Genomic DNA, 27,595 nt, shown 5'->3' on the forward strand with positions numbered 1-27,595 from the left:
AAAATGTGTCACTTTTTTGACAAAACAGACCACTATCTATAGCTAACCATACAATATCCAATAGTTTTAATAATTTGGATTTTCTGACCAGTAAACATGCTATGGGATGAAAAATGACTAACAAACATTTGCGAATGATTAATTTGTAGCACTGGTGGCAAAGGCTTTCCTGTAGGATGTGAAAATGTTGCAGGCACATTTTAAAGTGTTACTAAACCCACAACAGTAAAATCAGTCTGTATATGCAGTAAAGCATGCTTGTTATACTCACTGTGGAACCTAAGGGGATACTCCTCCGCATTGTGTAAAAAGGATGTTTGATCCTGTATGCACAGATCCTCCACTTCATCTGGATTCAAAACAGGTCTGGATAAGACAGAGTTAGTGGAGTCAGTCTGCACATGCTCCGTTTGGTGTGTATTGCTAGAGCGGTTTTTCTTTTCTTGGGAGAGTGCATGTGATCAGCACTGGGCCAATCAGTACTGTCCAGACAGGTCAGGGGAACTTCATCCTGATAGTACAGCCAGTACAGTATGAAAACTCCTCCCACAAGCCTTAACTGGACGCTGATAGAAGTCACAAGACTGCTATATATTGCTAATGAGAAAAGGTATTTAGCAGTTTATATTTACTAAAATTATTGAATTTCCATGTTCTGTGCACTGTAGAAGACCAGATATAGTGAATGCAGGGTCTTGGGTTTAGTAGCACTTTAAAAGACAAGTATGTTTTGTTTTGTTTTTTTGTTTTTTTTTGTTTTTTATACTTACCTATGTGGATGCAGCATCAGACTGAAATCAATCAAAATTAATTGCACTCCTGTGACCCAGAGGAGAAGTCCAGCCTAAAAAGCTCAAGCTGGACTTCTCCTTTAAGTCTTATGATTTTTTTTCTAAATGACAAAGGAATAAATTAGCATATTTGTTGAAGCATTGTTGTCCAAATCAGAAATACTGGCTAAACATGCTTAGTGATCATTGCATGAACAGAGATTTTAGATATTTTTACAGAAAGCATAGAAAGATTTGACCTTACTGAGCCACCAGCATTAGATTTATTGGGTAATGAATGAAGCCATTTCCTTTCTCGTCCAACATTTCAAACTACAGGTTTCTGTAAGTCTCGGGGTGGAATCTGTTGATATATCTTGTTAAAAGCACTATGTTAAGCAATAATATAAAGATATCAGGAGCCTAAAGTGCTTGCATGATATCTTGTCTTAAAATGAATCCCTGTTAAACACATGCCTGTGATTTAGGTGGTTGCCAAATGTATTTCTGAGGCTGAGTTCAAATTTAATTAGAATATTTATGTAAACTTTTTAAGAGTATTTATACATAGAATGAACTTACCTTGGGTGTTTACTGTATTGGAGACAGAAGTGTAAGGAATCCTTAGCCTGGCGTACCTCAACACTGCCATCAACAGACATACTGTGGTACTGCGAATTCTCGGTGTCTGTGTTGTCAATACTGCACACAGCATGGATAATACAGCATCGGACAGCTACAAGTACATCTACCTCTGTGCACACTATCTTGTTATAAGCCTTGTAATCAGCAATACCCTATACTACACATATGTTATACTGTTATGTTACAGTCATGCTTACTTCATAAAGCTATATGTGCAAAATAACAGCAACAAAGCATGTTATTCATGGCATCACCAACAATATCAAAAAGAGAAATTAATCCCCCCCTCCCCCCCTTTCCTTATCAGATTACTGTCGAAAGTTTCACGTTTAGGAAGGCGTGTACTGTTCATTTTAAAGCAATTAAAAAAACAAAAAAAACCTTTTAATCAAGATTTACCTGCAGTAACTTCATATGCAGCATAGCAGACAATTTTTCTGTGTCCCTTAAAAGGGGCAAAGGGAGGCATACTTTTCTTGATAAAGCATTGCTTTTGCAACACTGTTTTGTCCATCACCAGCTGAAAGTTGATGTGTTCCACTTCCAGCACCTTCACACTGACTGTGACTGTTTTTAACAACCCAGTCACACACCCAGTCAGACATAATTACTCCAGTACAAACACTCTTGCTTATGTGTGTGCATGCCCATTGGCACAGGCAATTATTTAAATCAGTAGTCTCCAAACTGCGGCTCGGGGGCTGGATGCAGCCCTTAGCTTGCTTTCTATTTGGCCCTTGGGGCATTATTTCCTCAACTGTCAGCAACAGTGGGGTATAGTTCCTGCCACTGACACCGACAATAGGGCACTAGTCCTCTCACTGACGCAAACTATGGCACACTATTTATCCCATTGACTCCAGCAATGGTGTACTATAACTCCCACTGACTCCAATGATGGGGCACTATACCTCCCACTGACTCCAATGATGGGGCACTATACCTCCCACTGACTCCAATGATGGGGCACTATACCTCCCACTGACTCCAATGATGGGGCACTATACCTCCCACTGACTCCAATGATGGGGCACTATTCCTCCCACTGACACCAACAATAGTGCCATGTTCCTCCTACTGACACCGACAATAGGGCACTAGTCCTCTCACTGACACCAATGATGGGGCACTATTCCTCTCATTGTTACCAATGATGGGGCACTATTACTCCCACTAATACCAATCATGGGGCATTGTTTAATCCCACTGATGACAGAACATTTTTTTGTGGGCACAGTCCAGCCCCACCCTAAAATTAGAAGGACAGTAAACTGGCATCTGAGACCCCTGCTTTAAATGGTAAAAATCTAAAGTGTAGTTTGGATGAAGATGTAAAGCCCTTTGTCCTTAAGGGCTTATACAAAGAGTATGTTTCTTGTATAATAGAAGGGAACTGAATTCCCCATTATAGTCCTTGTTTTAGTTGAAAAATGAACTCAGGACCCCAACTCTGCCAGTCCCACATTGTTAACCAATTAGACCCATATTTTGCTTTGGTATGGTGAAGGCTCCTAACCTTCCAACTTTCTGAGATGAAAAGGAGGATGCCATTTAGTGCAAAGTGTATAGGGAATAGACACACTCGGTTACATATACCCCCAGGTACGCAGACCATGAGGAAGTCATATGCAAAAACGATTAGTGAAACCCACAAGCTATATTTTTTCTTCCTAGCTAACAGCTAATGCAATCTTTTAAGGTTGGATGAAAGGTTTAAGTATAACATATTTGGTAGTCAAAAGTAATTTTTTCCTAGCGGTCTATACATCAGGGTAAAAAGAAAGACAACTGAGGTTGGCACAGGGACAGAGTGATTTGATTCCAAAAGGAGGACAGTTTGAAGCTATGTAGTTCTGATTGTGTATCACGCATTGATAGAAATACTTTATATTCGTGTTGTTTTCTGAGTCTTAGTGTTAGTGAAAATGCAGTTTACACAAGACCACATTTTACTTTGTGTCTGGGGAACATATCATGTGCCTTGAAAACTAACTTCCAGATCTTCTCTTTTCACATGATATCAAAGCAGCAGCTTTGCAGAGTAATCCTGTTAACAGTAAAATTTGGTGCTTCTCACAAACAACATTTATAACAATGGAGCATTTCTTCTTGGTGTCTTTCTAAACATACATACAGTTGTACTCATGAGTTTACATACTCTGGCAGAATTTATGATTTTTTGGCCATTTTTAAGAGAATATGAATGATAACACAACCACTTTTCTTTCACTCATGGTTAGTGTTTGGCTGAAGCATTTATTGTCAGTAAACTGTGTTTTTTAAATCATAATCACAACAGAAACTACCCAAATGATCCTGATCTAAAGTTTACATACCCTGGTTATTTTGGCCTGATAACATGCACACAAGTTGACACAAAGGGGTTTGAATGGCTATTAAAGGTAACCATCCTCACCTGTGATCTGTTTGCTTGTAATTAGTGTGTGTGTATAAAAGGTCAATGAGTTTCTGGACTCCTGACAGACCCTTGTATTTTTTCATCCAGTGCTGCACTGACATTTCTGGATTCTGTGTCATGGGAAAGCAAAAGTATTGTCAAAGGGTCTGTGGGAAAAGGTAGTTGAACTGTATAAAAAGATATCCAAGAAATTGAGAATGCCAATCGGCAGTTTTCAAACTCTAATCAAGAAGTGTAAAATGAGGGCTTCTGTTGAAACCAAACCACGGTCAGGTAGACCAGTTAAAATTTTGGCGACAACTGCCAGTAAAATTGCTCGGGATGCAAAGAAAAACCCACAAATAACTTCAGGTGAAAGGACTCTCTGAAAACGTGGTGTGGCTGTTTCAAGATGCACAATAAGGAGACACTTGAAGAAAAATGGGCTGCATGGTCGAATCCCCAGAAGAAAGCCATTACTACGCAAATGCTGCTAAGTATCCCACGTAAAATATGTTAAACAGCACAGAAACAAGCCTCAAACTTTCTAGCACAAAGTCATTTGGAGTGATGAGACCAAAATTGAGCTTTTGGCCGCAACCATAAATGCTACATTTGGAGAGGAGTCAACAAGGCCTATGATGAAAGGTACACCATTCCTACTGTGAAACACAAAGGTGGATCACTGATGTTTTGGGGATGTGTGAGCTACAAAGGCACAGGAAATTTGGTCAAAATTGATGGCAAGATGAATGCAGTATGTTATCAAAAAATACTGGAGAAACATTTGCATTCATCAGCCAGGAAGCTGCGCATGGGACGTACTTGGACATTCCAACATGACAATGATCCAAAACACAAGGCCAAGTCAACCTGTCATTGGCTACATCAGAATAAATTGAAGGTTCTGGAGTGGCCATTTCAGTCTCCTGACCTCAATATCATTGAGCCACTGTGGGGAGATATTAAAGGTACAGTTCATGCAAGACAGCCCAAGAATTTCCAGGAACTGGAGGCTTTTTGCCGAGAGGAAAGGGCAGCTTTACCATCTAAGATAAAGAGCCTCATCCACAAATACTACAAAAGACTTCAAGCTGTCATTGATGTTAAATGGGGCAAAACACAGTATTGGGAACTGGGGTATGTAAACGTTTGATCAGGATCATTTTGGTAGTTTCTGTTGCCATTATAATTTAAATAGATTAAACACAGTTGATTGATAATAAATGGCTTCAGCCAAACACTAACCATGAGTGAAAGAAAAAGTTTTTATGTTATTCATATTCTCTGAAAAATGGCCAAGAATTCATAAATTCTGCCAGGGTATGTAAACCTATGAGCACAACTGTAAAACATACACACAACATCACATGATCAAGTGTACTAATATTTAAAGTGTAATCCCTAACAATTACATTTTCTTATTTGCTGATTTTGGTCAGTTGACTATACCATTGAATGTGTTCTGTTCTAGCCTTTTAATAAGTGCAAAAAAACAAAACCTGAAATAATCTTGTAACAACTTCCTGTGCTCTTTGCTTATGTTGCACTGTTATTGGGTACATTGTTCCTAGATATCTCTAAGGAATAAAGAACCCTTTCCATTTATGTTGTGGAGATTAGCAGACGTGGCTTAAACTGGGCATAGATAGATTGAAATTTGGCAGGTTCAGCAGGGACTGGCCAATTTTCTATCCATCTATGGCTGTCCCTGCTCAACAGAAGTCAATCTAATGATCAACTTCTTTCAAAAGGGAAAGTTGGAAAACTTTAATACAAACAGCACTTGCAGCGCTGATCAGTGTATTCTGACAGCGAGTCCCTGCTGTCAGAATCCAAAAGCACACCATCTATCTCACTTGTGTGGATAGGGAAATCTGTTTGTTAATTTTTTTTTTTTTTGATCAGCCCGCTGGATGATTAAAAAAAAATCCATGTGTGGCCAGCCTTAGTTATTAGCACTTTTACTACTTTTACACTTTACCAACGCTGGGGTCCGCAGTTTGAATTCCAATCAGAACACTATCTACATGGAAACCCTTATGCCCCGTACACAGGATCGGACATTCCGACAAAATCCATGGATTTTTTCCGACGGATGTTGGCTCAAACTTGTTTTGCGTACACACGGTCGCACAAAGTTGTCGAATTTCCGATCGCCAAGAACGCGGTGACGTACACCACATACGATGAGACTAGAAAAGGCCAGTTCAGAACCAAGCGCGGCACCCTTTGGGCTCCTTTTGCTAATCTCGTGTTAGTAAAAGTTTGGTGAGAGATGATTCGCGCTTTCTCAGAGTAATGGTTTTCAGATCGTTTTCTGCTGTTCAGTTTGTGCTTGTGGGTTTGTATCTGCTCTTCAGTGCGTGCAGCAAGCTACGCGTGACTTTGTCATTGTGTTCTTGTTTGTTTGTTACTGTTTTTCAGGTCGCTCTTCACAGGCCTTGCTGTTCTTCAGTGTGTTCTGTTACTTCGTTCTGAGCAGCCGACCGTTTTCTAGCCATGTTGCGTATACGTACTCCTCGTAGAGTTCGTGCTGTGCGGGGGCTTGGTGTTGGGGTCCTTACCTTGACACAAGCCCAGTCCATGAACAGGGTGGGGAGGAGTTCACGGACCAAGAATTGGTTGCTTCAGCGTGACTAGTTCTGTCATATGCCTTTGCTCCGTGAGATCCATGAGAATAATCCTGATGATTTCAGGAACTTTCTCAGGATGACGGACCCCGTATTTCACCGTTTGTTGGCTTTGCTGACCCCCTATATCAGCAGGCAGGATACCTGCATGAGGCAAGCCATCACTCCGGAGCACAGGCTCGTTGCCACCCTGCGGTACTTGGCGATGGGGAGAAGCCTGCAGGACTTGAAGTTCTCGACAGGCATCTCCCCCCAGGCTCTGGGTATCATTATCCCGGAGACCTGTTCTGCCATCATCCAGGTCCTACAGAAGGATTATATTAAGGTAAGATTTTTATCCTTTAATATCACATTTAATTGTATTTAATGTTTGATAATATATTGTATTTCTTTCCTCATTCCCTAATTACCATGATTGTAATATGCTGTGAATGTCCCCTTTGTCCTCATGCATGCTGGATTTTTATGTAATTATTTTTTTTCTCCTTCACACATATTTGCCTTCACTTACCTCCCCAGCATGGTCTCCTGGCCCTATATTCACCTCATGTAGTCACTTAACAATGTATTTTGTCAGCTCCATAGTAGTGCTTTACCCTAAATACCCCCTAAAATGTTTTTAAATGTGATTTGTGCTTTAAATTCAGGCAGAGTGCCAGAGGCTTTTTTTGGGGGGTCCCCAAATCATTTGTAACCCTCCCTCCCCCCCAACTCCTAAGTCAGCTGACACCAATTCTCTATCTATCCTCAATCATCTATCTGCTGACTTTGCCAAACCCATACACATTATAGCCATCTCTTTTGTGGTCAGATGTATGGATGAATTCCCCAAAGCATGTATTGCAAGGGCCTGCCTGAATACTTTCAAATGGTACTGTTGAAAGTTTTTGTATCCTATTATTATCTTGATAGGTAATAGCAGAATGTCCAAATGTGCTCAAATGTGTACAGTGTGTATTTATATCTTTGTATTATGACACTTCTTACCTGTCCAGTGGGCTGCCAATAGTGTAACTAAGGAGGGGCTGTTCAAAGTAATACCCAGTATTTAGGCATTTATCTCTCAATGAAGTGGAGAGGGTTACCTGTCCAAGAGCTCTACCCCTATAATGTTAGAAATGGCCCATGAGAGGGGGGAGGGGAATCTGATAGGTGTACCTTATACTTTGGTCTTTAAAAACTCCCTCAAATAAATGTTATCTTGATGTTGGCCAAGAATGTTTGTGTGTAATCTTCTTTCCCTGTTTATGTGCAAAATGAATAATTTTTATTTTTTGGTTTGACTCCACAGTTTCCTTCCACGCCACAGGAATGGCAGACTGTGGCCTCCCACTTTGCCCAGCGGTAGGACTTTCCTAACTGCGGAGGGGCAATTGATGGGAAACACGTCCACATCGTCCCACCACCCAACTTGGGGTCGTACTATTACAACTACAAGGGGTTCAATAGTATTGTGATGTTGGCGGTGGTGTTGGCTACTTATGAGTTCTTGTATGTGGACGTGGGAAAGAATGGCCGGATGTCCAATGGTGGAGTCATCGCCCAGACGGAGTTCTACAGGCGTCTCCAGAATGGCAGCTTTTGACTTGCCACCTGCAGAAGACAATGTGGAAGGACTCCCATTCGTCTTTGTTGCGGATGAAGCATTTGCGCTGAGAGACCATCTTATGCGGCCATTCCCGATGAGGACCCTCACCCCGGACCAGAGGTTTTTATTACCGGCTGGCCAGAGCCAGAAGAGTGGTGGAGAACACGTTTGGAATCATGGCCAGCTGGTTCCGCCTATTTCTTACACCCATACATATGGCGGAGTACAAACTGAATCATATTATCCTGGCGTGCTGTTCTACACAACTTTTTACGGCAACATTCTGCCAACTACTGGCTCAGTTGGGCCTGAGGCTGGAATTCCAAATGAAACCAACCCTGACGGCGCTTGAAAGTGGGCGTCCTGGCTTGCCCCCCCTGAGTGCCCGTGATGTCCGGCTAAGATACCTTGAATTCTTTGCGGGTAGGGGGGCTATCAATATGCCAGACAATGTCTAAAACCTTTTTCAAATTAAAAAAAAAAAAAACTCAAATATTTGGTGACATTTACTGCTTGTGTTTGTTTTAGCTGACCCTGACAGAAATGTGGTGAGTCCTGAAAATGGCATGATTGTGTAACCTTACAAAGCACTGTTGGGTGTTATTTACTAAAGGCAAAGACACTTTGCACTACAAGTGCACTTGAAACTGTACTTGTAGTGCAAAGTGGATTTGCCCTTATGAAATAACACCCATTGTCACAGAAAACAGCAATTAGAGCACCACAAAAGTGTTGTAGCGTTGAGACAATAATCCACACATTCTTGATTAACAATCTTTTTAATACCAGCACAATCACGTGCATTTAGAAAAGGTTTTTAAAACAAACCAACATGTTTGTTGTATAACAATTTTTGGGGTCACATTAGAAAAAGTTGAAATGTCCATTTAAGATAAAACAGGCATGTTTAAAACCAACAAGAAAGACACAAATCTTGAACTTACAAAGTTAACATTTGGTAGAACTTGAAGGCAATATCAGACATGAGTATTTACAAACTGTGTTTGATATTGCGTTCAGATGGGGTGAAGTCACCCCAGGAAAAGCCAAATTTTGAAGATGCACACAAATTTACGAATGTCAAAATGTGCTACCTGCCATCACGGGGGATCAAGGGACATGTTTTGAGGGTACAACCCCTTCCTCACAGCTACTTTATTATTGAGGAAGGGGTTGCACCCCCAAAACGCGTCCATTGATCTCCCGTGATGGCAGATAGCACATGTTGACACACTGTGTGCCTCTTCAAAATTTGGCTTTTCTCCAATTTGTCAAAAAATGTCAAAAATTTGTAGCACACAAAAAAACAAAGGGATTTGGAGGGGTTTTAAACTCTCCCTAAAACATCAATGATGTTCTTAATTTTTTGAAGAACATCATTGATGTTTTTCTTGATGTTTTCCAAGTCCCTATTACACCCCATGATCTCCCCGATCAGGATCTGTGCACTTTCCCAGGTGAAAGGATCTGGATCCACAACATCACGATCACCTAAAAAGATAGAAACCAAAAAACACCATGTATTATAAATATGCTGGCATCCATCTCTTACCTGAGCCTGTGGTTGCAGACACTCACCTGTTGTGGTGCCAGTTTCCACCACGTCTTCCTCCTCCTGCTTGTCTTGGGTAGATTTCCCCTTCTTCCAGAGGTGGGGGTTCTGTAGTCTCCTCGGATGAGGGGTGTCCTCCGAGTCTTTTCTCCCCTATGTAAAAAAAAATTGGTATACTTAGCACACAGATATTTGGTGGCTGAACTATAAATATGAAACATTGCTTGGAAGTGGGGTACAATTGTCTGTTTTGGCAGAGTTCCAAGATGTAGAATTTTTAGTGTCCTTTGTCAAGCTTCAATACTTTACCTGTTTTGTACAAGCTTCACAGATGGAGACACCCCCTATAGTATACACTGGAGCACCTGTGTGGGGCCCCCTAATATAAAGGGTGTTCTTGTGACCCACACTAGTGCTCCAGTGTCCAGATGTGTAACCAGCTGCTGAGTGTCCTCTCCTTACACAGAATCTAGTTTGCATTACATTCTAGTAACAAACACATCTACACAACCAAATTAGTTTCAGACAAGTAGGCCCTAAAAAATGTGGGCAAATGCATATGGCCAAAACAATGGTGTTTTATAGGCCGAACAAACAATGTTTTATATGAACGAATAATGTGCCCATGAACATGAAAGTTGCCATTTGAAACTGGATAACAGTTAAGAAAAGCACATGGAGCAGCACGAACGTAAGAAACATAAAGAATAGGAACACAGGACAACTACTTACTTTTTTGCAGCACTCTCCGGATCTTTCTGTACTGCTCGTGCTCTCTTAATTTGAGGTCCGACCACCGCTTCCTGAGCTGATCTTTCGATCGTCGTACCATTGCAGTGCAGACTCTTGACCACTTTTGCCATGATCTTGGCCTTTCTGACATTGGGGTTGGGGTAAGGTCCATGCTTCCCGTCATAGTCGGCCCTCTTCAGGATGTCGACCATCTCTAATATCTCCCCAAAGGACATATTCGATGCCTTAAATCTTCTCCTTCTGTATCCAGACGTTTCAAGCTCTGGGCTTTCCTCCTCCTCCTCCTCGTTGCTGTAATTAGCACGCACCTGTTGTGTCTTCGCCATGTGCTCTTCCTCCACTGCGCCGAACGAAAAGGGGCGGGGAATAGACTAGAAAGAACGTCAGGGGCGGGCGGAGTTACGCGCATGCGCAGTGTGTATAAAGCATAACATGCGTGCATAGTACGTACGATCTGTGAGCGGAGGAAGGAGTATCGGAGGCGCCGATCATGAAGGGAAGATCTAAACTTGGGCCTATACTGCTTCTAGATTGAGGCCTATATTGTAACAAGATTAGGAGAGTTTTGCCTGACATTAGGTTTTGTCTCGTGTTGTGTCTTGCAGATAAAATGGATGGCTTCAATGACCACAACTTCCTCCCCCTGTTCATAGACAAGTACAGGGAGCTGCCCTGTCTGTGGCAGGTAAAACATCCACATTATAATAATAAACAAAAGAGGCAGACAGCGCTGGAGAAACTGCTGGAGTTGGTGAAGCCGGTGGTCCCCACTTCAAACATCCCCTATTTAAAAGCCAAAATTGGTGGCCTGAGGAGCACTTATCTAAGGGAGCGCAAGAAGGTCACAGATTTCCCAGAGATCCGGAGCTGCAGCAGATGATGTTTATGTCCCCAGGCTGTGGTACTATGAGAGACTGCAATTTCTGTCAGACCAGACTGGAGTCAGGGAATCCCTTTCCACTCTTCCTTCCACTCTTCCTTCCACCCCAGCTGAGGCTTCCGATGTCCAACCTGGGACTTCCAGCCAGGAAGAAGTGGAGGAGCCCAGCTTGAGCCAGGTATAGCATTCTTCTACAGATTTCTGGTCATTAAAGAAATTATGTTTGCTAGATTTTATTATTGATCACTAATTGCTGATTTAATAAAGTGTTTTACATATCAATAGACAGTAATGGGCAAAAATAATTGGGACAAAAATGAAAAATGCTGGGGTCAGAATGATAGTCTGTTATATTTGTTAACATTCAATTTGCAACAGTCATGAGGTGAAAATTGTGTGTGATTGATGAATAAAAAAATAAAACTATGTCCCTTTTACATACACAGGAATACCTTAGCCAGGAGGAGGCTGTGGAATGTGGCAGCCAGGAGGAGGCGGGGCTAAGTGGCAGCCAGGAGAAGCCTGGGCCTGACCGAATCGCAGGTTCCTCCCCTCCGCCTTCCATACAAAAGACAGAGGAAGGGGAGTCACGTTCAGAATTCTGCGCTCAGGCTCATTCAGGAGGCTTCTGCATCCCTCAGAGCCACGCCCACTCCTGAAGAGGCCTTTGCCTGCATGGCTGCCACCAAACTGCAGGGCATGCAGGAGGGTCAACGCAAGCTGTGTGAGGACCTTCTGTATAAAGTCCTAAGTAAGGGGGTGAGTGGCGAAATCACACCCAATACCCACCTGAGTGAGTTGGCCCATCCCCCTCCTCCTCCTGCCACAACTCCACCACCACAACCACAGCGTGGAAGGAAGACTAGAGAGTGATGACCTGGGGACACAGATGTCATCTGCTGCTTTCCGGATCTCTGGGACTTCTGGACCAGACTGCACTCCCTTAGATATGGACTCCTCAGCCAACCAATTTTGATGTTAAATAATTGATGTGTGCCCTGGGGGCCAAAGGCTTCACCAATTTCTGCTGTTTCTCCAGCGTTCGGTTCGGTTGTATGGGCCGCTTTCATAATGGAAACACCAAAAATAGCGTACCGTACCGAACCGATCCGCTCAGTGGAAACAAGGCATTAGATTGCACACAGGTGGACATAATTTCACTAATTATGTGACTTCTGAAGGTAATTGGTTGCACCAGAGCTTTTTATGGGCTTCATAACAAAGGGGGTGAATACATACGCACATGCCAATTATTAGTTTTTTATTTATGAAAAATAGTTTTATGTATCTATTTTTCTAATTTTACTTCACCAACTTAGACTATTGTGTTCTGATTTATCACATATAATTCAGATTAAAAAAAAAATTTAACTAAAGGCTGTAATGTAACATAATAGGTAAAAAGCCAAGGGGGGTGAATATATATATATAAACCATGGATATAAAAAGTCTACACACCCTTTTAGAATGCCTCTGATTAACCCCAAATAAAGTTCAGCTGTTCTAGTAGGTCTTTCCTGACTTTTTCTTAGTCGCATCCTACAGGAAAAGCCATGGTCCGCAGGGAGCTTCCAAAGCATCAGAGGAATCTCATTGTTAAAATGTATCAGTCAGGAGAAGGGTACAAAGGAATTTCCAGGGCATTAGATATACCATGGAACACAGTGAAGACAGTCACCATCAAGTGGAGAAAATGTGGCACAACAGTGACATTACCAAGAACTGGACGTAACTCCACAATTGATGAAAGACGAGAAGAAAACTGGTCAGAAGGCTGCCAAGAAGCCTTCAGCAACATTAAAGGAGCTGCAGGAATATCTGGCAAATATTGGCTGTGTGGTACATGTGACAACAATCTCCCATATTCTCCATATGTCTGGGCTATGAGATAGAGTGGCAAGACTGAAGCCTTTTCTTACGAAGAAAAACATCCAAGCCCGGCTAAATTTAGCAAAAACACATTTGAAGTCTCCCAAAAGTATGTGGGAAAATGTGTTCTGGTCTGATAAAACCAAGGTTGAACTTTTTGGCCATAATTCCAAAAGATATGTTTGGCGCAAAAACAACACTGCACATCACCAAAAGAACACCATACCCACAGTGAGGCATGGTTGTGGCAGCAACATGCTTTGGGGCTGTTTTTCTTCAGCTGGAACAGAGGCCTTAGTCAAGGTAGAGGGAATTCTGAACAGTTCCAAATACCAGTCAATCAATATTGGCACAAAACCTTCAGGCTTCTACTAGAAAGCTAAACATGAAGAGGAACTTCATCTTTCAGCATGACAAGGACCCAAAGCATACATCAAAATCAACAAAGGAATGGCTTCAACAGAAGAAGATTAAAGCTTTGGAGTGGCCCAACCAGAGCCCAGACCTGAATACGATTGAAAATCTGTGGGGTGGTCTGAAGAGGGCTCTGCACAGGAGATGCCCTCTCAATCTGACAGATTTGGATTGTTTTTGCAAAGAAGAGTGGGCAAGATGTGCCATGCTGATAGACTCATACCCAAAAAGACTGAGTGCTGTAATAAAATCAAAAGGTGCTTCACAAAGTATTATTTTAAGGGTGTGCAACCATATTATTTAATTTTTTTTATTTTTATTTCCCTTCACCTAAAATATTTCAGTTTGTTGTTCAACTGAGTTGTACAGTTTATAGGTCACATTAAAGGTGGAAAAAGTTCTGAAATTATTTATTTTTGTCTTATTTTTTTTTTTTTTACATCACAGAAACCTGACATTTTAACAGGAGTGTGTAGACTTTTTATATCCACTGTATATATACATGATTCTGCACTTCTGCCTACGGGGCTTGATTACTCACAGCAGAAGCTGATCTGTGTGTGCCGGGTGAGGGATGTCCGGCACCCGCTGATAGAGAGACAGAATGGAGCTCTGCCTATGTGTAAACTAGTCTTCGTAAAAGCAGCACACAGTTTACTCAAAAACACAGGCTACGTATACAGTTAACCCTTTGATCACCTTAGATGTTTAACCCCTTCCTAGCCAGTCTCATTAGTACATTGACACTGGTTCCCACTAAGTGTCAGTGTCCAATTGTCGCAGTCCCACCATAAGTCGCTGATCGCCATCATTACTGATATAAAAAAATATCCAATTCCAGTGTATATATACTAGAGCTGCACGGTTAATCGTTAAGAATCAAAATTGCGATCTTTTTCCCTTCCCGATCTTCAAAACAGCATGTCACGATTCTTTCTAACAAGTGCAGAGAGTTCTCACAGCTGGAAAAAAAAATCCAGGCAGCCTGCTAAGTTTTATTACAACACACAAATAAGTAGAAACAAAGTATCTTTTCATTCTTTTATCAAAGGAAAGAACTCTGGCGTGTAAATGTAAAGTAAAGCAGTGCCGTATTGCAAAAAAATGGCCTGGCTGTGAAAGAAGGGGGGATCAAGTGGATTAATGAAAGCTGCACACTTAAAGTGGAAGTCTATGCTAAAACTAAAATCCCTGCATCTATAGACGCCCACGATCTAACACTAACCTATCTAGCCTTGTAAAGAAAAATCTTTTTGAAGATGATCCGACACAATCTCCAGCGGCAGAAGCTCTGCAGAGGACATGGCCGACAACAGCTGTGAAATGAATGGGAAGTGACATCACCTATTGAGTTACTATGGGGCTTCCATTGTCGAACGTGGTCTCTGCATCCACCTACACAGAGAAGCCGTGGCTGACAGCTCAGCGTGGGATTGGGCTGGATCAGCTTCAGAAAAGGTATGTATACTGATTTTTTTTTCTTTACAGGGCTAGATAGGTTAGTGTTAGATTGTGGGTGTCTATAGCTGCAGGGATTTTAGTTTTAGCATAGACTTCCACTTTAAATATTGAAAACCACTTTTAAAATTACTTGAGCAAGTTAAAGCTTTTATGGAATTTTAGTGATTAGCTTTATGTCTAATTTAAATCACGATTGTTACTGTTTCTAAGCATGGATGTCTGCCTTTTTTGATACATTCTCAGTCTTGTGGTCCTCTCCCTTTACTAGAGGGAGCTTCTAGTGATAAGGGTCGTGTAATCCTTTTATTTATTAAAAGGTCTTTAATCTCACTCTCAGAGGTCCTTTTACTGAAGAGATTTTGTGATCCTCAGTCAGCCCCTGTAATTCAGTAGAAGTTTGTTTATAAGTATGGACCATTCCACTGCCTAATCCTCTCCCAATGTTTACTCGGTATCTCTTCCATGGACATTGTTTAAACTGGTAATCATTTTCCATGCTGTAATATCCAGTTTACAGCAGCCCTGGCTGATTTTAGATGTATTAGCCAACTTGATAACGTTGTCATATAACATGAAAAGTTAAGTTGCTTATCAGTATATTTTGATAAGCTACTTACATTTTACAGTAGTACTTGCAAGCTTCAGACAAACATTAGTGCCTCTCACTCAACTGTCACGTAAATTGTTTCTCACTTCATTTATTACAGCAGGCTGTTTAGTTCCTAACCATAGGGGCACAGATCCCCTTACAGTTGGCAGAGTGTTGCTGCATCTTGTAAAAACCATAAAAAAAAAAAAAAAGTCGTCCTGCTTTATCCTAAAATCCAGTCGTGTGCAGCATCTGTAAGAGTGTGACCAAGGGGTGTGTCTGCTGCTTTTTCATGCAATAGATAATTATGCATAGAATTCCCTCAATTGAAATGTTTTAAATATTGCAGAAGAATTTCATGTGGTGTGTGTATATAATTTTTGGTAAAAATGCAAGAGCAAATTAGTGCATAGATCTGACAATTTCCCATATATCTGTAAGTCTGAGGGTTCAATTCACTAAGGTTTATCGCATGTGTTTTATACAAAATATCATATGCGAGTGTCAAGTCGTATACAGTTAAATTCTGCACCATTTTTTTTTTCTTTTCTTTTTAACTGCCCCCCCCCCCCCCTTTTGTTTAAATTCACCTGAATGAGCTAGACAGGGAGTCACTGGGTGTTAGGATGCCAGTGGATGCTGGTGTTCTATCGAATAGTGCCCTCTGTTGAAAAATGCCCACTCCAGGCCTGTGCATGCGCAGTACATAACGGCACAACAGCTGATTTCCAGATCAGCTGTTGTGATGGCGTGAAGACGCATGCGCAGAACGTAGGAGGCACTATCTGACACTCTGAGCAGCGTGGGAGAAATGATTTGCAAAGAGCTGAGGGATAATGCTATTCTCCGATTCTGGCTTGCTGGGCGGGTTCTGTGTATTGAAGGGCAGATTATTTAGTGTTGTTGGGCGGGTTCAGTGTTTTGCAGGGCGGAGAATAGAATTGTCCCTTGGCACTTTGCAGATCATTTCTCCCTCGCCGCTCATCAGCTTGTTGGATAGTGCCTCCTACACAGGCAAAACCCGCCGTTCAACACTCTGAAGATGCCCTGCAACAAACACAAAATGCGCCCCGCAGTAGCAGGGCATAATCTGACAATTATGTTATGCCTTCACTCTGCATAGCATTGGATAATGCCGCAGACGATCTGCACATGCGTAATGTACAGGTTGCGCCAGCTGATCAACATATCAGCTGGAGTGATGTTGCGTACTGCGCATGCACAGGCCCATTGGAGGGCATTTCTCAATAGAACACCAGCTCCCTGACAACCAGTATCAATGAGCCGGAGATGTTATATTTAAGCCGGCCATTGGTGGATCAAAGTTTGCACGATTCACTAGGAGGACTGGCCAAGTTTTGAACCATGTATGAGCAGGCTGAATTTAACCAATTCAGTCCTTCGATTGACTTGGGTACAACCAGCCTGTTGAATTTTTCTACATGTAATTACTGCCAGTAGCTATAGCCACTAGCAGTAATCATTGTATTCTGCTGGCCAGGAAAGCTCCCCCTGCTGGCAGAACACAATAGCGCTGCAGGAGGCATTCCTCATCAAAACTGACTGTGTTGATGGGGGAACTGAACAATTTTCTTTCCTGCCGTCTGTGGTGGAAGGAAACCAAATCGAGTCATCTATGGCTTGCCTTAGCAGTGGTAGTAATACCGCTGCAAAGTGTGCACCTTTAGGCTCGGTTCACATCTAAACTGGCCACAGATTGCACAGGAACGCTGTGTGTCCCTGTTCTTCGTTTCAGGGACAAATCAGGGCCGAATCTGTGCCTTTAATCTGCCCTAAAATTGAGCCAAAGACGTGCAGTGCGCGCCACAGCCACCCCGGAGATATGTGAACCGGCTCTATAGAGAACCAGTCAAATTCTCCTGCTATGTGAATTGGATGTGAGGAAATCTGAATCGCATTCGTATAAGTGTGAACCCAGCCTTAAATGGGTGGTCAATGATTAAATGTTCCATTAATTATTATTATTTTTTTTAACAGTTAAATGCTCCTTTACCTTAGTGGTCATTGGTGAAATGCCTCGTATGTCGGTGGTCAGACCGGATATAAATTATTTATGTCAGCATATACTTAACCGTTATACCAGAGGCTAATTGTCCCACAATGCCAGCGTTGGTTCTGCTGAGTGATGTGGTTGCTGAAAATGTGCTGCCAATGTCAGGCAGAGAATCTTTCAGCTGTAAGGTGCCTGCATAGAAGCTGGTTGTTGTTAGGTCCAAGATACCCAGCAATTCCCATCCTTACATGCTTAGAAGAGGTTGCTCCCCCAGTCCCCACAGTCATTACACCAGTTGCTGTGGCTTTAAGGCACTCCATGGTATAAAACTCAAATTTAATTGTAAACAAGAAGCTATTGATCACAGTATAAAACAAATGTCTCTACATTCCTCAAATGTAAATAAAATAAGACAAGGCACCCTGAAACATTTTACGTCTGTGCCCATCTCCTCCACTACATTGTGCTAGTTGACTGCACAGCACGCTTAGGAAGAACAAGGGAAGCTTCTATTACTTTCATATAAACTGAGCTTTTTTCTGTTTTTCTTTTTCTGCTCAGTATTGACAGTTAATGGAGGAAGATCGGCCAAAAACACATCCTATATTTTGGTTTTCATTTGTGACTGACTGCATAAGGATTATGGATGGCATGAACAGTAAAAAAAAAAAAATATATATATATATATATATATATATATATATATTTAGTTGTCTGAAACTGCGCTGGTATTATAAAGCTGTAGCATTCTACTGGTTCCATTAAAGAAGACCTCTAAACAAAAATAGATGAATATTTGCTTAAGGTTTCCTTTCCTTTCTTGTCTGATTTGCAGATCACTAAACATTAATTAGGGATTATTTATCAGGGTGTCGAAAAAATGAGCTGTCTATTGCTCATGAAAAAAAAAAGAGACTTAAAAATAATCTATTCATTTTGTAACCTTCACTGGAAAAATAACAGTTGACATCTGATTGTTTGCTTCAGGCATCACTGGCAGTTTGTCATTCAGACTCTTTGATGCAGAAGGCTGCAATGACAGAGTATCATAGCTATTTGGCCTAACAGCGTTTTACATAGAAATACAGTAAATGTTGAATGCAGCACTTAGTAGTGTGGATGCTAGCCATCATTCATTTCTTCTTCTCCTCCGAGTAACCTTCATATCCAGAGGACTTGTAACAATTAATCAGAACCAACCTTTTGAAATAGTGTGCTCTGCATACTAATGAGTTTTTAGTACTTGGATGAGCCCTAATATATTTAATAAGGCATTCAAAGAGCTGTGGTGGGTGGTAAATCAACTTTTCAACTTTCAATTTCTCAAAATTAAAGCTAAACAGACATATGTAAAAACAAAAATGAACGAAACTCAATCAATACATCATTAAATGTTATGTATTTATTTTAATGCAAGTAGCCTAAATAACTCAAGTTGACTTGATATCATCCCCTTGCAATCTCCTGCACAATGTGACTAGGAGAGGGGGAAGCAGCACAATTAACCAATCAATGCTCATGTGCTAACAAGGAATGTGCTAGTAGAAGGAGAGAGCAGAGTGACAGAGATAAGCTCATGGGTGGGCTGGTTCCTATTTATTGGCCAGTCACAGGCTTGGGGAGGAACAAAAACTTTAATGCCCTGTACACACGGTCGGACATTGATCGGACATTCCGACAACAAAATCCTAGGATTTTTTCCGACGGATGTTGGCTCAAACTTGTCTTGCATACACACGGTCGCACAAAGTTGTCGGAAAATCTGATCGGTCTGAACGCGGTACGTACGTGGGACTATAAACAGGGCAGTAGCCAATAGCTTTCGTCTATTAATTTATTCTAAGCATGCGTGGCACTTTGTGCGTCGGATTTGTGTACACACGATCAGAATTTAACCGATCGGATTTTGTTGTCGGAAAATTTTATAGCCTGCTCTCAAACTTTGTGTGTCAGAAATTCCGACGGAAAAAGTCCGATGGAGCCCACACACGATCGGAATTTCCGACAACACAATCTGATCGCACTTTTTCCGTTGGAAAATTCGACCGTGTGTTAAGTGTTGCTTAACTGCAGTAAAGAGAAAGGTTGGGTCTCCTGCCTTACTGGACAAGGCTGGTGTGTCAAAGCTGTGTAAATCTCAGTATTAGATGGACCGGAATACAAATTCTTTGGCAGATTCCTTATATGTATTACAAATAACTTAACAGTTTGCCTAGCGTTCAGCTTTAATAATGATTTTATGTTTTGTGGGTTGCTGAAGTTTGCACACTGCATTTTACAATATTAAATAACAAATACATAGTTGTGTTTTAACACATATATATATATATATATATATATATATATATATATATATATATATATAATACAGATAAATATAAGTAATATTAGTGAATTAACTGGCATTTCTTGCTTGCAGTATGTGAAAATACAGCAGAATAAATGGAAACTCCTGTTTGTTTCTTTCAGCTACCTCCCTTGGTTCGAAGTCTTCTACAAGTTGCTCAACATCTTGGCTGATTACTCTCTGAAAAACCAGGTAATTCCATGAACAGTGATGTTATCAGACCTCCATGAATGTTTATGCAAAAAAGCTAGGAAAACTAAGACCGCTTTAGTAAAGCTGGCCAAAGATAAATCTAAATTCAACAGGAATCGGCTGAGTTTCGATCCATCTATGAGCAGGCTGGTTTTCAGAAGTCAATCTCTCGATCAACTTCGTACAACTGGCCTGTCAGGTTGTTTTTTTTTTTGCGTGATCAGTGCTGCCAGCTATAGCCAGCAACACTGATCATTGTATTTTGATGGCAGAGAATTCTCCCCACTATCTGAATACAACAACTCCGTGGGAGGGACTTCCCCATCAACACTAATAGGGCGTACACAGGATCGGACATTGTTCGGACATTCCGACAACGAAATCCTAGGATTTTTTCCGACGGATGTTGGCTCAAACTTGTCTTGCATACACACGGTCACACAAAGTTGTCGGAAAATCCGATCGTTCTAAACGCGGTGACGTAAAACACGTACGTCGGGACTATAAACTGGGCAGTGGCCAATAGCTTTCATCTCTTTATTTATTCTGAGCATGCGTGGCACTTTGTCCGTCGGATTTGTGTACACACAATCGGAATTTCCGACAACGGATTTTGTTGTCGGAAAATTTTATATCCTGCTCTCAAACTTTGTGTGTCGGAAAATCCGATGGAAAGTGTGTGATGGAGCCTACACACGGTCAGAATTTCCGACAACAAGGTCCTATCACACATTTTCCGTCGGAAAATCCGACCGTGTGTACGGGGCATTAGTGTGTTGATGGGGGAATCAAATCCTTTTTTTTTTTCTTTTTTAGTTCAACCTGCTGGTTGACCAAAAAAATGCATCATATATGGCCTGTCTTACAGGTCGTTAAATGAATGTTATTTTACCTTGTGCATGATTTTCTGAAGTTTGTGGATGGCTTGGTCCAGTTTTTCCAGTTATAGGTTCTAATGAACGTTCTCCCTTAGTTGGCTCACTTATTACGGTAACTCAATACACGTACTATTCTTATATAGCCCTGGTCTGGCACATATGAAAATACGCCATTTATCCTAGGGGCCATGAGTGCTACCTGAACACAAAGTCATTCCTTGGGAATCCATACATCTACAAAATACTCACAACTCTCAAACCCCTGATGAAGGTACCAGAATACCGGAAACGCGTCGGGTATTGGGGTACACTACCCCTATGAGCGTACATTCACTATTTTCACCCTGTATACATTCTCTGTTTTGATTCTGTATCAATTGTGTATGGAATTATTTTTTGTTTTGTATGTTATAGATGCTTTTACGTCTTTTTTAAATATATCAATAAAATATATATATTTTTATTCCAAGAGGTGGTGGTCTGTTAAAGTCCCAATCTAAGGGGGATTCTTGTGTCCATGGTTCATTATGTAAGGGATGGGACCACCACACTCTCTATTTGTTATGATGGAAGCCCCTCCTTCTTGTTCACTTCTGAAGGAGGGACTCATCAAAGGACTCACAGCAAGCGTTTTCGGAAGCACAAAGGGCACTTTGGACACTTCCAGTCTTCATGGACAAATTTGGCAAAATAAGAGGGAGAAGGGAACGTTTTTGCAGCGTAAGACAGCTTATGGGTGCCAAAGGAGAACCGACCCTTCGCCCCAGCCACCGTTGCATCCACCATCTTGAAAAGGTTCCCGCACAGATGTAATAAGTGCGACAACCAGCACCTTTTCATGCACCACTGCAGTTGTGGAGGAATCATCCTCACTCCCTGACAGGAACTATGGCCACCAACCCTGCAAGGTAGGCCACGTCCATGGCGGCAGAGGCAGATATAGGATTGTTTGAGACAGAGAATGTAGGGGAGGGCGGGGGGTGCCATTTACTCGGCTATATGCCTAAGCGCCACCACAAAAAACTAAGGAGAGGGCCACCAACTGAGACCCCCACTGCCCGAGGCCCGCACAGGGGATGTCGACTGAGGCCACGCACAGGGGACGCTGACCAAGGCCCCTCAAAGGGGGCACGGACCAAGGCCCCTCACAGGGGGGCGCCAATCGAGGCCCCTCACAGGGGGGCGCCAATCGAGGCCCCTCACAGAGGGGTGCTGACCGAGGCCCCTCACAGAGGGGGGCGCCAACCGAGGCCCCGCACAGGGGGCGCCGACGGATGCCACCCACCCGAGACACCACTGAGGCCCCTCACAGGGGGCTTAGGCCGAGGCCCCTCACAGGGAGTGCCAGCAGCACCCACGCCGGGCCCACCTAAAAGGGCCCCGAAAAGGATATCGCCCTCATAGCCCCACAATGCCGCCCCTCTGGTAAGAGGTGGTCACGAGGCCTAGCAGGTTGCAAAAGCTGTGGCCTAAATTTTCAACTGCTTGCTGCCAGTGTGTGGCCTGTGGGGGGACAGGACCAATCCGAGCCAATGAACGGAGGGTGAACACCCAAAAAACAGAAGCAGCGGTCTTCACCACCCGTGCTGGGGCCACCCACTCAGCACCTGGTTGGTAGGCCGCGGCCTAAATTACGGGAGGGCCACTGCACGCTGTCCCCTGATCACAGACGTCCGGTCACCCGCCTCCTAGGCCCAACCACTGCAGCAGGTGGGCCCGAGGGGTGCTCCCCAGTAGTAACCCCGAGGGTGGAAGGGGGGGCAGTGTGTCCAAAAAGCACCTAGGCCAGAAGCATGGCCTCACCTGAGAAGGAGGGAGGGGGTGGAGGAGAACCCCGGAGGGACCGACCACCCCAGGGAGTACCCGCGCCCCACACCACATCCAGGGAAGGAGAGGAGGGGGCCCCATACTTGCCGATCAAGGGAAACCTGCGGGTAATGCTCCCAGACAGATCCCCTCACCACCAAAGTTGGGGGGCTGTCGGCCATGAGGAACACTGCAACTCAGGCTGAAGCCCGATCGTATGCAACCTTGTGAGACTCTTAACTCGCAGGCCTAGCCCCCATCCAGTGGGGCTATGTCGCGGCCTACCTAGCCCATAGCTGCGGACCGCACATGCTCGCTGGCCAGACTGGGGAGACCACTAGATCTTAGTGTCCTTAGTGGAGCGCTGTGTCTGTCAATGAACAAAAGAGAAAGATGCTATTGACATTAAATAATCACTACATGTCGGTAACAACCAATGTAATCTATACATACTAAGAAAACAAAACAAATAAGTTCAGAAATTAAGTTATGTGTAATAAAATGGAAAGACATGGCAAAAAGTATTGAACACATGAAGGGAGGTGCAAAAGGGCATGGATAGCCAAAAGACCATCTGAAATCTATCAGCATATAGTAAGCAATCCTGCCCTTTGTCAGTGCAAGTTAATATCAGCTCGTTCAGTCTCAACTGATGGCCTATAAAAAGGTGTCACATTACCAAGGTGTCACACAAGAAACATCTCATGATGGGTAAAAGCAAAGAGCTCTCTCAAGATCTTATTGTTGCAAAACATACTGATGGCATTGGTTACAGAAGGATTTCTAAACTTATGGATGTTCCAGTGAGCACTGTTGGGGCCATAATCCGGAAGTGGAAATGTCACCATAAACCAGCCATAAACCGGCCGCGACCAGGTGCTTCACACAAGGTTTCTGACAGAGGAGTGAAAAGAATTATCAGAAGAGTTATCCAAGAGCCAATGTCCACTTGCGGTGAGCATTAGAAAAGCCTGGAATTAGCAAATACAATTGTTTCAAACAAAACAATATGCACTCAACTGCTATGGCCTGTATGCACGCTCACCACGCAAGACTCCATTACTGAAGAAAAAGCATGTTGAAGCTTGTTTAAAGTTTGCTGCACAACATTTAGACAAGCCTGTCAAATAATGGGAGAATATAGTCTGGTCAGATGAGACTAAAATTGAACTCTTTGGATGCCATAATACACACCATGTTTGGAGGTCAAATTGCACTGCACATCACCCCAAAAACACCCACATACCAACAGTGAAGTTTGGAGGAAGGAACATCATGGGGCTGTTTTTCGGCATATAGTACTGGCAAACTTCATATCACTGAAGGAAGGATGAATGGAAAAATGTACCAAGACATTCTTTTTTTTTTTTTTTTTAATTCTATTTATTGGTTTTTCTTTTTATAAAACACAACAATACAAAAGACAGTACGTTGAGGTGCCATGTGGACACCGTCCGTTTATGGCCAACATGGCCTTTTCCTGTTCTAACTAACATAGTTCTGCTGTCTACCATATTACAATAACATAATCCCTCCTTCCCTCCCTCCCCCCCACCCTCAACTTAATTCCCCCAACTTTGAGTCACAGCTCATACCAAAGGAATTGGAATTGATTGATGTCACCATATACAATATAAATTAGACCTTAAATAATCACATATTATATCTATGCAAACCTCTCAGTGTAAATAGTAGCTATTGGATTGTTATCTTGCCGGTATCTACCATAAGTACATTACAATAAACAAGACAGATATATGATTATTGTGTTATATCTAGAAGTCAACAAGTGTTGCAGCAGCCTCTCTCTTTCTGCGTGATTAAGTGTCTCCCTAGGAGTATGTATCACATAGTACACTGTCTATCTTATCCCACTGTATTGCTGGAGTTGTACCAAGTGTGCCAAACTTTATCAAATTTTTTTATGCAACCTCTCGCTTCATATGTGTATTTGTAGTGGGGTAGCATAGCATTAACCAAACCCTTCCAGAATTCCACTGTCGGAGCCCCGGGTTTTCTCCAGTGTAACAAAATGGCTTTTCTACCATAAAATAGTAGGATGCTAAGCATGGTTCGCATAGCACGAGATGGCATCACTTCATCTACTAGACCCAGTAGACAAACTTTTACAGTTAACGGTATAGGTACTGACAGTGAATCAGCAATACATGACGTAAGATCTGACCAGAACCGTTGAACCTGATGGCAGCGCCAAAAAAATGTGATCAGCATCTGCCGGAGAGTGAGAACATCTCCAACATTCTGCTGGAACGTCAGGAAAAATCTTAGCCAGCCTGGCTGGCGTATAATAACTCCTGTGCAGAAATTGAAACTGAATCAACCGATCCCTTGCGCATACGAAGTGTTTAAATGGTTGTGTCCAGATATCATCCCAGTCCTCCCCCTGTGCATCTTGGATCTCTGCCTCCCATTTTCCCGACATCTGGTTACCCCCTGCGGAGTAGTTTTGAAAAATTCTTTATATGATACCGATAATGGTTTTGCCAACTCTTCACTTGATAATAGTGACTCGAGAGATGAAGGCAGAGATTCCACCCCCAACTCATGAAACTGCACCTGAAAGGCATGCTGATCTGCAGGAATCTAAACAGATACGAGTTTGGGAGGTCATGTCTTGATTTTAGTTGGGGAAATGTCAGCAATTCTCCAAAGCATGTAATATTCTTTAGTGTTTTTACTCCCCTAACTGCCCATTTCATAGGGTCTGAAAAGTTATAGAAGTGAGGCAAAGCTGGATTCATCCATAAAGGAGTTAATGGTGAAACCCCGCTGTAGCTGGGGCTTGCCAGTTTTACCGCTACTTCCCAAGCTTTGATTGTTGCTTTCATTGTTGTCAACGGTAAGTCGGATCTAGTTCCCCTAAACAGGGCAAATCTGAGGCTTTCGTATGATCCCAGTTGTGCAGCCTCTAGTACCGTGGCCACATCTCCATCCTCTGCTACTAACCATCTACGAGCAAAGACCATTTTCCCGGCTAAATAATATTTTTGCCAGTCCGGTAGCGCTAGTCCCCCTTGATCACTCGGCTCCTGTAGTGTTTTAAGGCCAATTCTCGGGGGCTTGGGAGCCCAGAGAAAAGAAGAAATTATACTGTCAATCTTTTTAAAATATGATTTTGGGACCCACATTGGTGCATGTCACAGGAAGTAGAGAATCACTGGGAGGAATTTCATTTTAACCAAGCTTATTCTCCCGATTAAGGATAACAGCAAATTTGTCCATGCCTGAACCCTTTGCTTCAGTAGTGTTATCAGTGGTAATAAATTAAGGGGCATGTAATCCTGTATGTTAGTAGTAATCTTGATTCCTAAATATTTAAGGTAGGTAACCCACTGAAGCGGCAGGTTCGGGTCAGCAATGTCTTTGGCTTCCAAATCTAGAGGTAGTATAGAGGATTTGTTCCAATTTACCTTCAAACCGGAAAATTTTGTGAAATGGTCTATGATTTCCAGAGCTATTTTAAGAGAATCTCTTGGGTCACTAAGGAATAATAGCTTATCATCAGCGTATAACGCTACAGTTTCTGTTATCGTGCCAATTTTAATTGCCTTTATCCTCTCCGAGGACCTGAGTGCCACCGCCAAGGGCTCCAAGGCGAGGGCAAATAAGAATGGAGACAGCGGGCAGCCCTGCCTGGTCCCCCTCCCCACTGCAAAGTAGTCTGAGATCAATGAGCCCAACCTAACTGCTACTTTCAGGGATTTGTATAACATAGAAATCCATCTCCTGAACTGCGGCCCAAATCCCATGACCTCCAATACCTTGAGCATGTACCCCCAGTCCACAGAATCAAACGCTTTCTCAAAGTCTATAGAGACTACTTCTAAAGCCCGTCTGATCAATGTTGACAATAGATGGTATAATGTTGGTCAATCTAGTTGCTAGTATTTTGGTTAGAATTTTTAAATCCATGTTTAATAGGGCTATGGGTCGGTATGACGCACATTCCAGGGGATCTTTGCCTGGTTTCAAAATGAGGACCATATAAGCTTCTAACATGGAGTCTGGCAGGGTGGCATGCTCATGGCAATATTCTAGTAGCGTATTAATCCTGGGGGCTAGGGTCTCAACATTAATTTTATAAAAGTCTGCGGGCAGACCATCTGGCCCGGGGGCCTTGTGCGGAGGAAAGGCAAAAATCGCCTGTTGTATTTCCTTAACTGTGATTTTAGCCACCAAAATACTGGAATCATTTTCTGACAATTTCGGTATCGGTAGGTCCATCAGGAGGGAGTCTAGATCTAATTCATCATATGATGGGATAGGAGCATAAAGGGAGGAAAAGAAATCAACAAATTCTTGCATGATCAGTTTGGGATCCCTAATTAGATCTCCCCCCATATTTTTTATTATCGGAATATTAATGATGGGATGATAATCAGCAACCAGCATCGCTAAGAGCTTCCCGTTCTTGTCCCCTTCTGCAAAGACTGAATGAGCCCTTCTAGTGATCTCAGAGCGGGCCTGGCCTGTGATGTGTAGGGATAGGGAACGACACGCCTCTAATAGTGTTTTATATAGTGCCCCTGTAGGGGATTTAGCATATGCTTCCTCACCTTCCTTCACCTGTGTCTGTAGATTCTCAATTTCCTCATTGTCCTGTACTCTTGCAGTTTTAATGGCTGAGATACATTCCCCTCTAATAACTGCTTTGAAGGCATCCCATACTATCGGGGGATCCGCCGTTTCTGGATTTGACGACCAATATGTGGTCATAGCCTCCCCTATCTGGGCTGCGACCTGGTCATGTTGCAGCCAACTAGGGGAATATCTCCATCCTCTCCC

The 27,595-nt window shown here is 42.6% G+C and overlaps 1 protein-coding gene across 7 annotated transcripts in view; it reads left to right on the forward strand.

Annotated features, from left to right (window-relative positions):
- Positions 1–27,595, forward strand: part of DENND1A (DENN domain containing 1A) — a 1,561,519-nt gene that overhangs the window by 544,295 nt on the left and 989,629 nt on the right. For all 7 annotated transcript variants that reach the window (XM_073600378.1, XM_073600371.1, XM_073600373.1 and 4 more), the window contains one exon: positions 20,036–20,105. In XM_073600378.1, the coding sequence (XP_073456479.1) occupies positions 20,036–20,105 (70 nt within the window). The remainder of the gene's footprint in view (positions 1–20,035; positions 20,106–27,595) is intronic.

Source organism: Aquarana catesbeiana, linkage group LG09 (assembly GCF_042186555.1).
Source record: "Aquarana catesbeiana isolate 2022-GZ linkage group LG09, ASM4218655v1, whole genome shotgun sequence".
Lineage (NCBI taxonomy): Eukaryota > Metazoa > Chordata > Amphibia > Anura > Ranidae > Aquarana > Aquarana catesbeiana.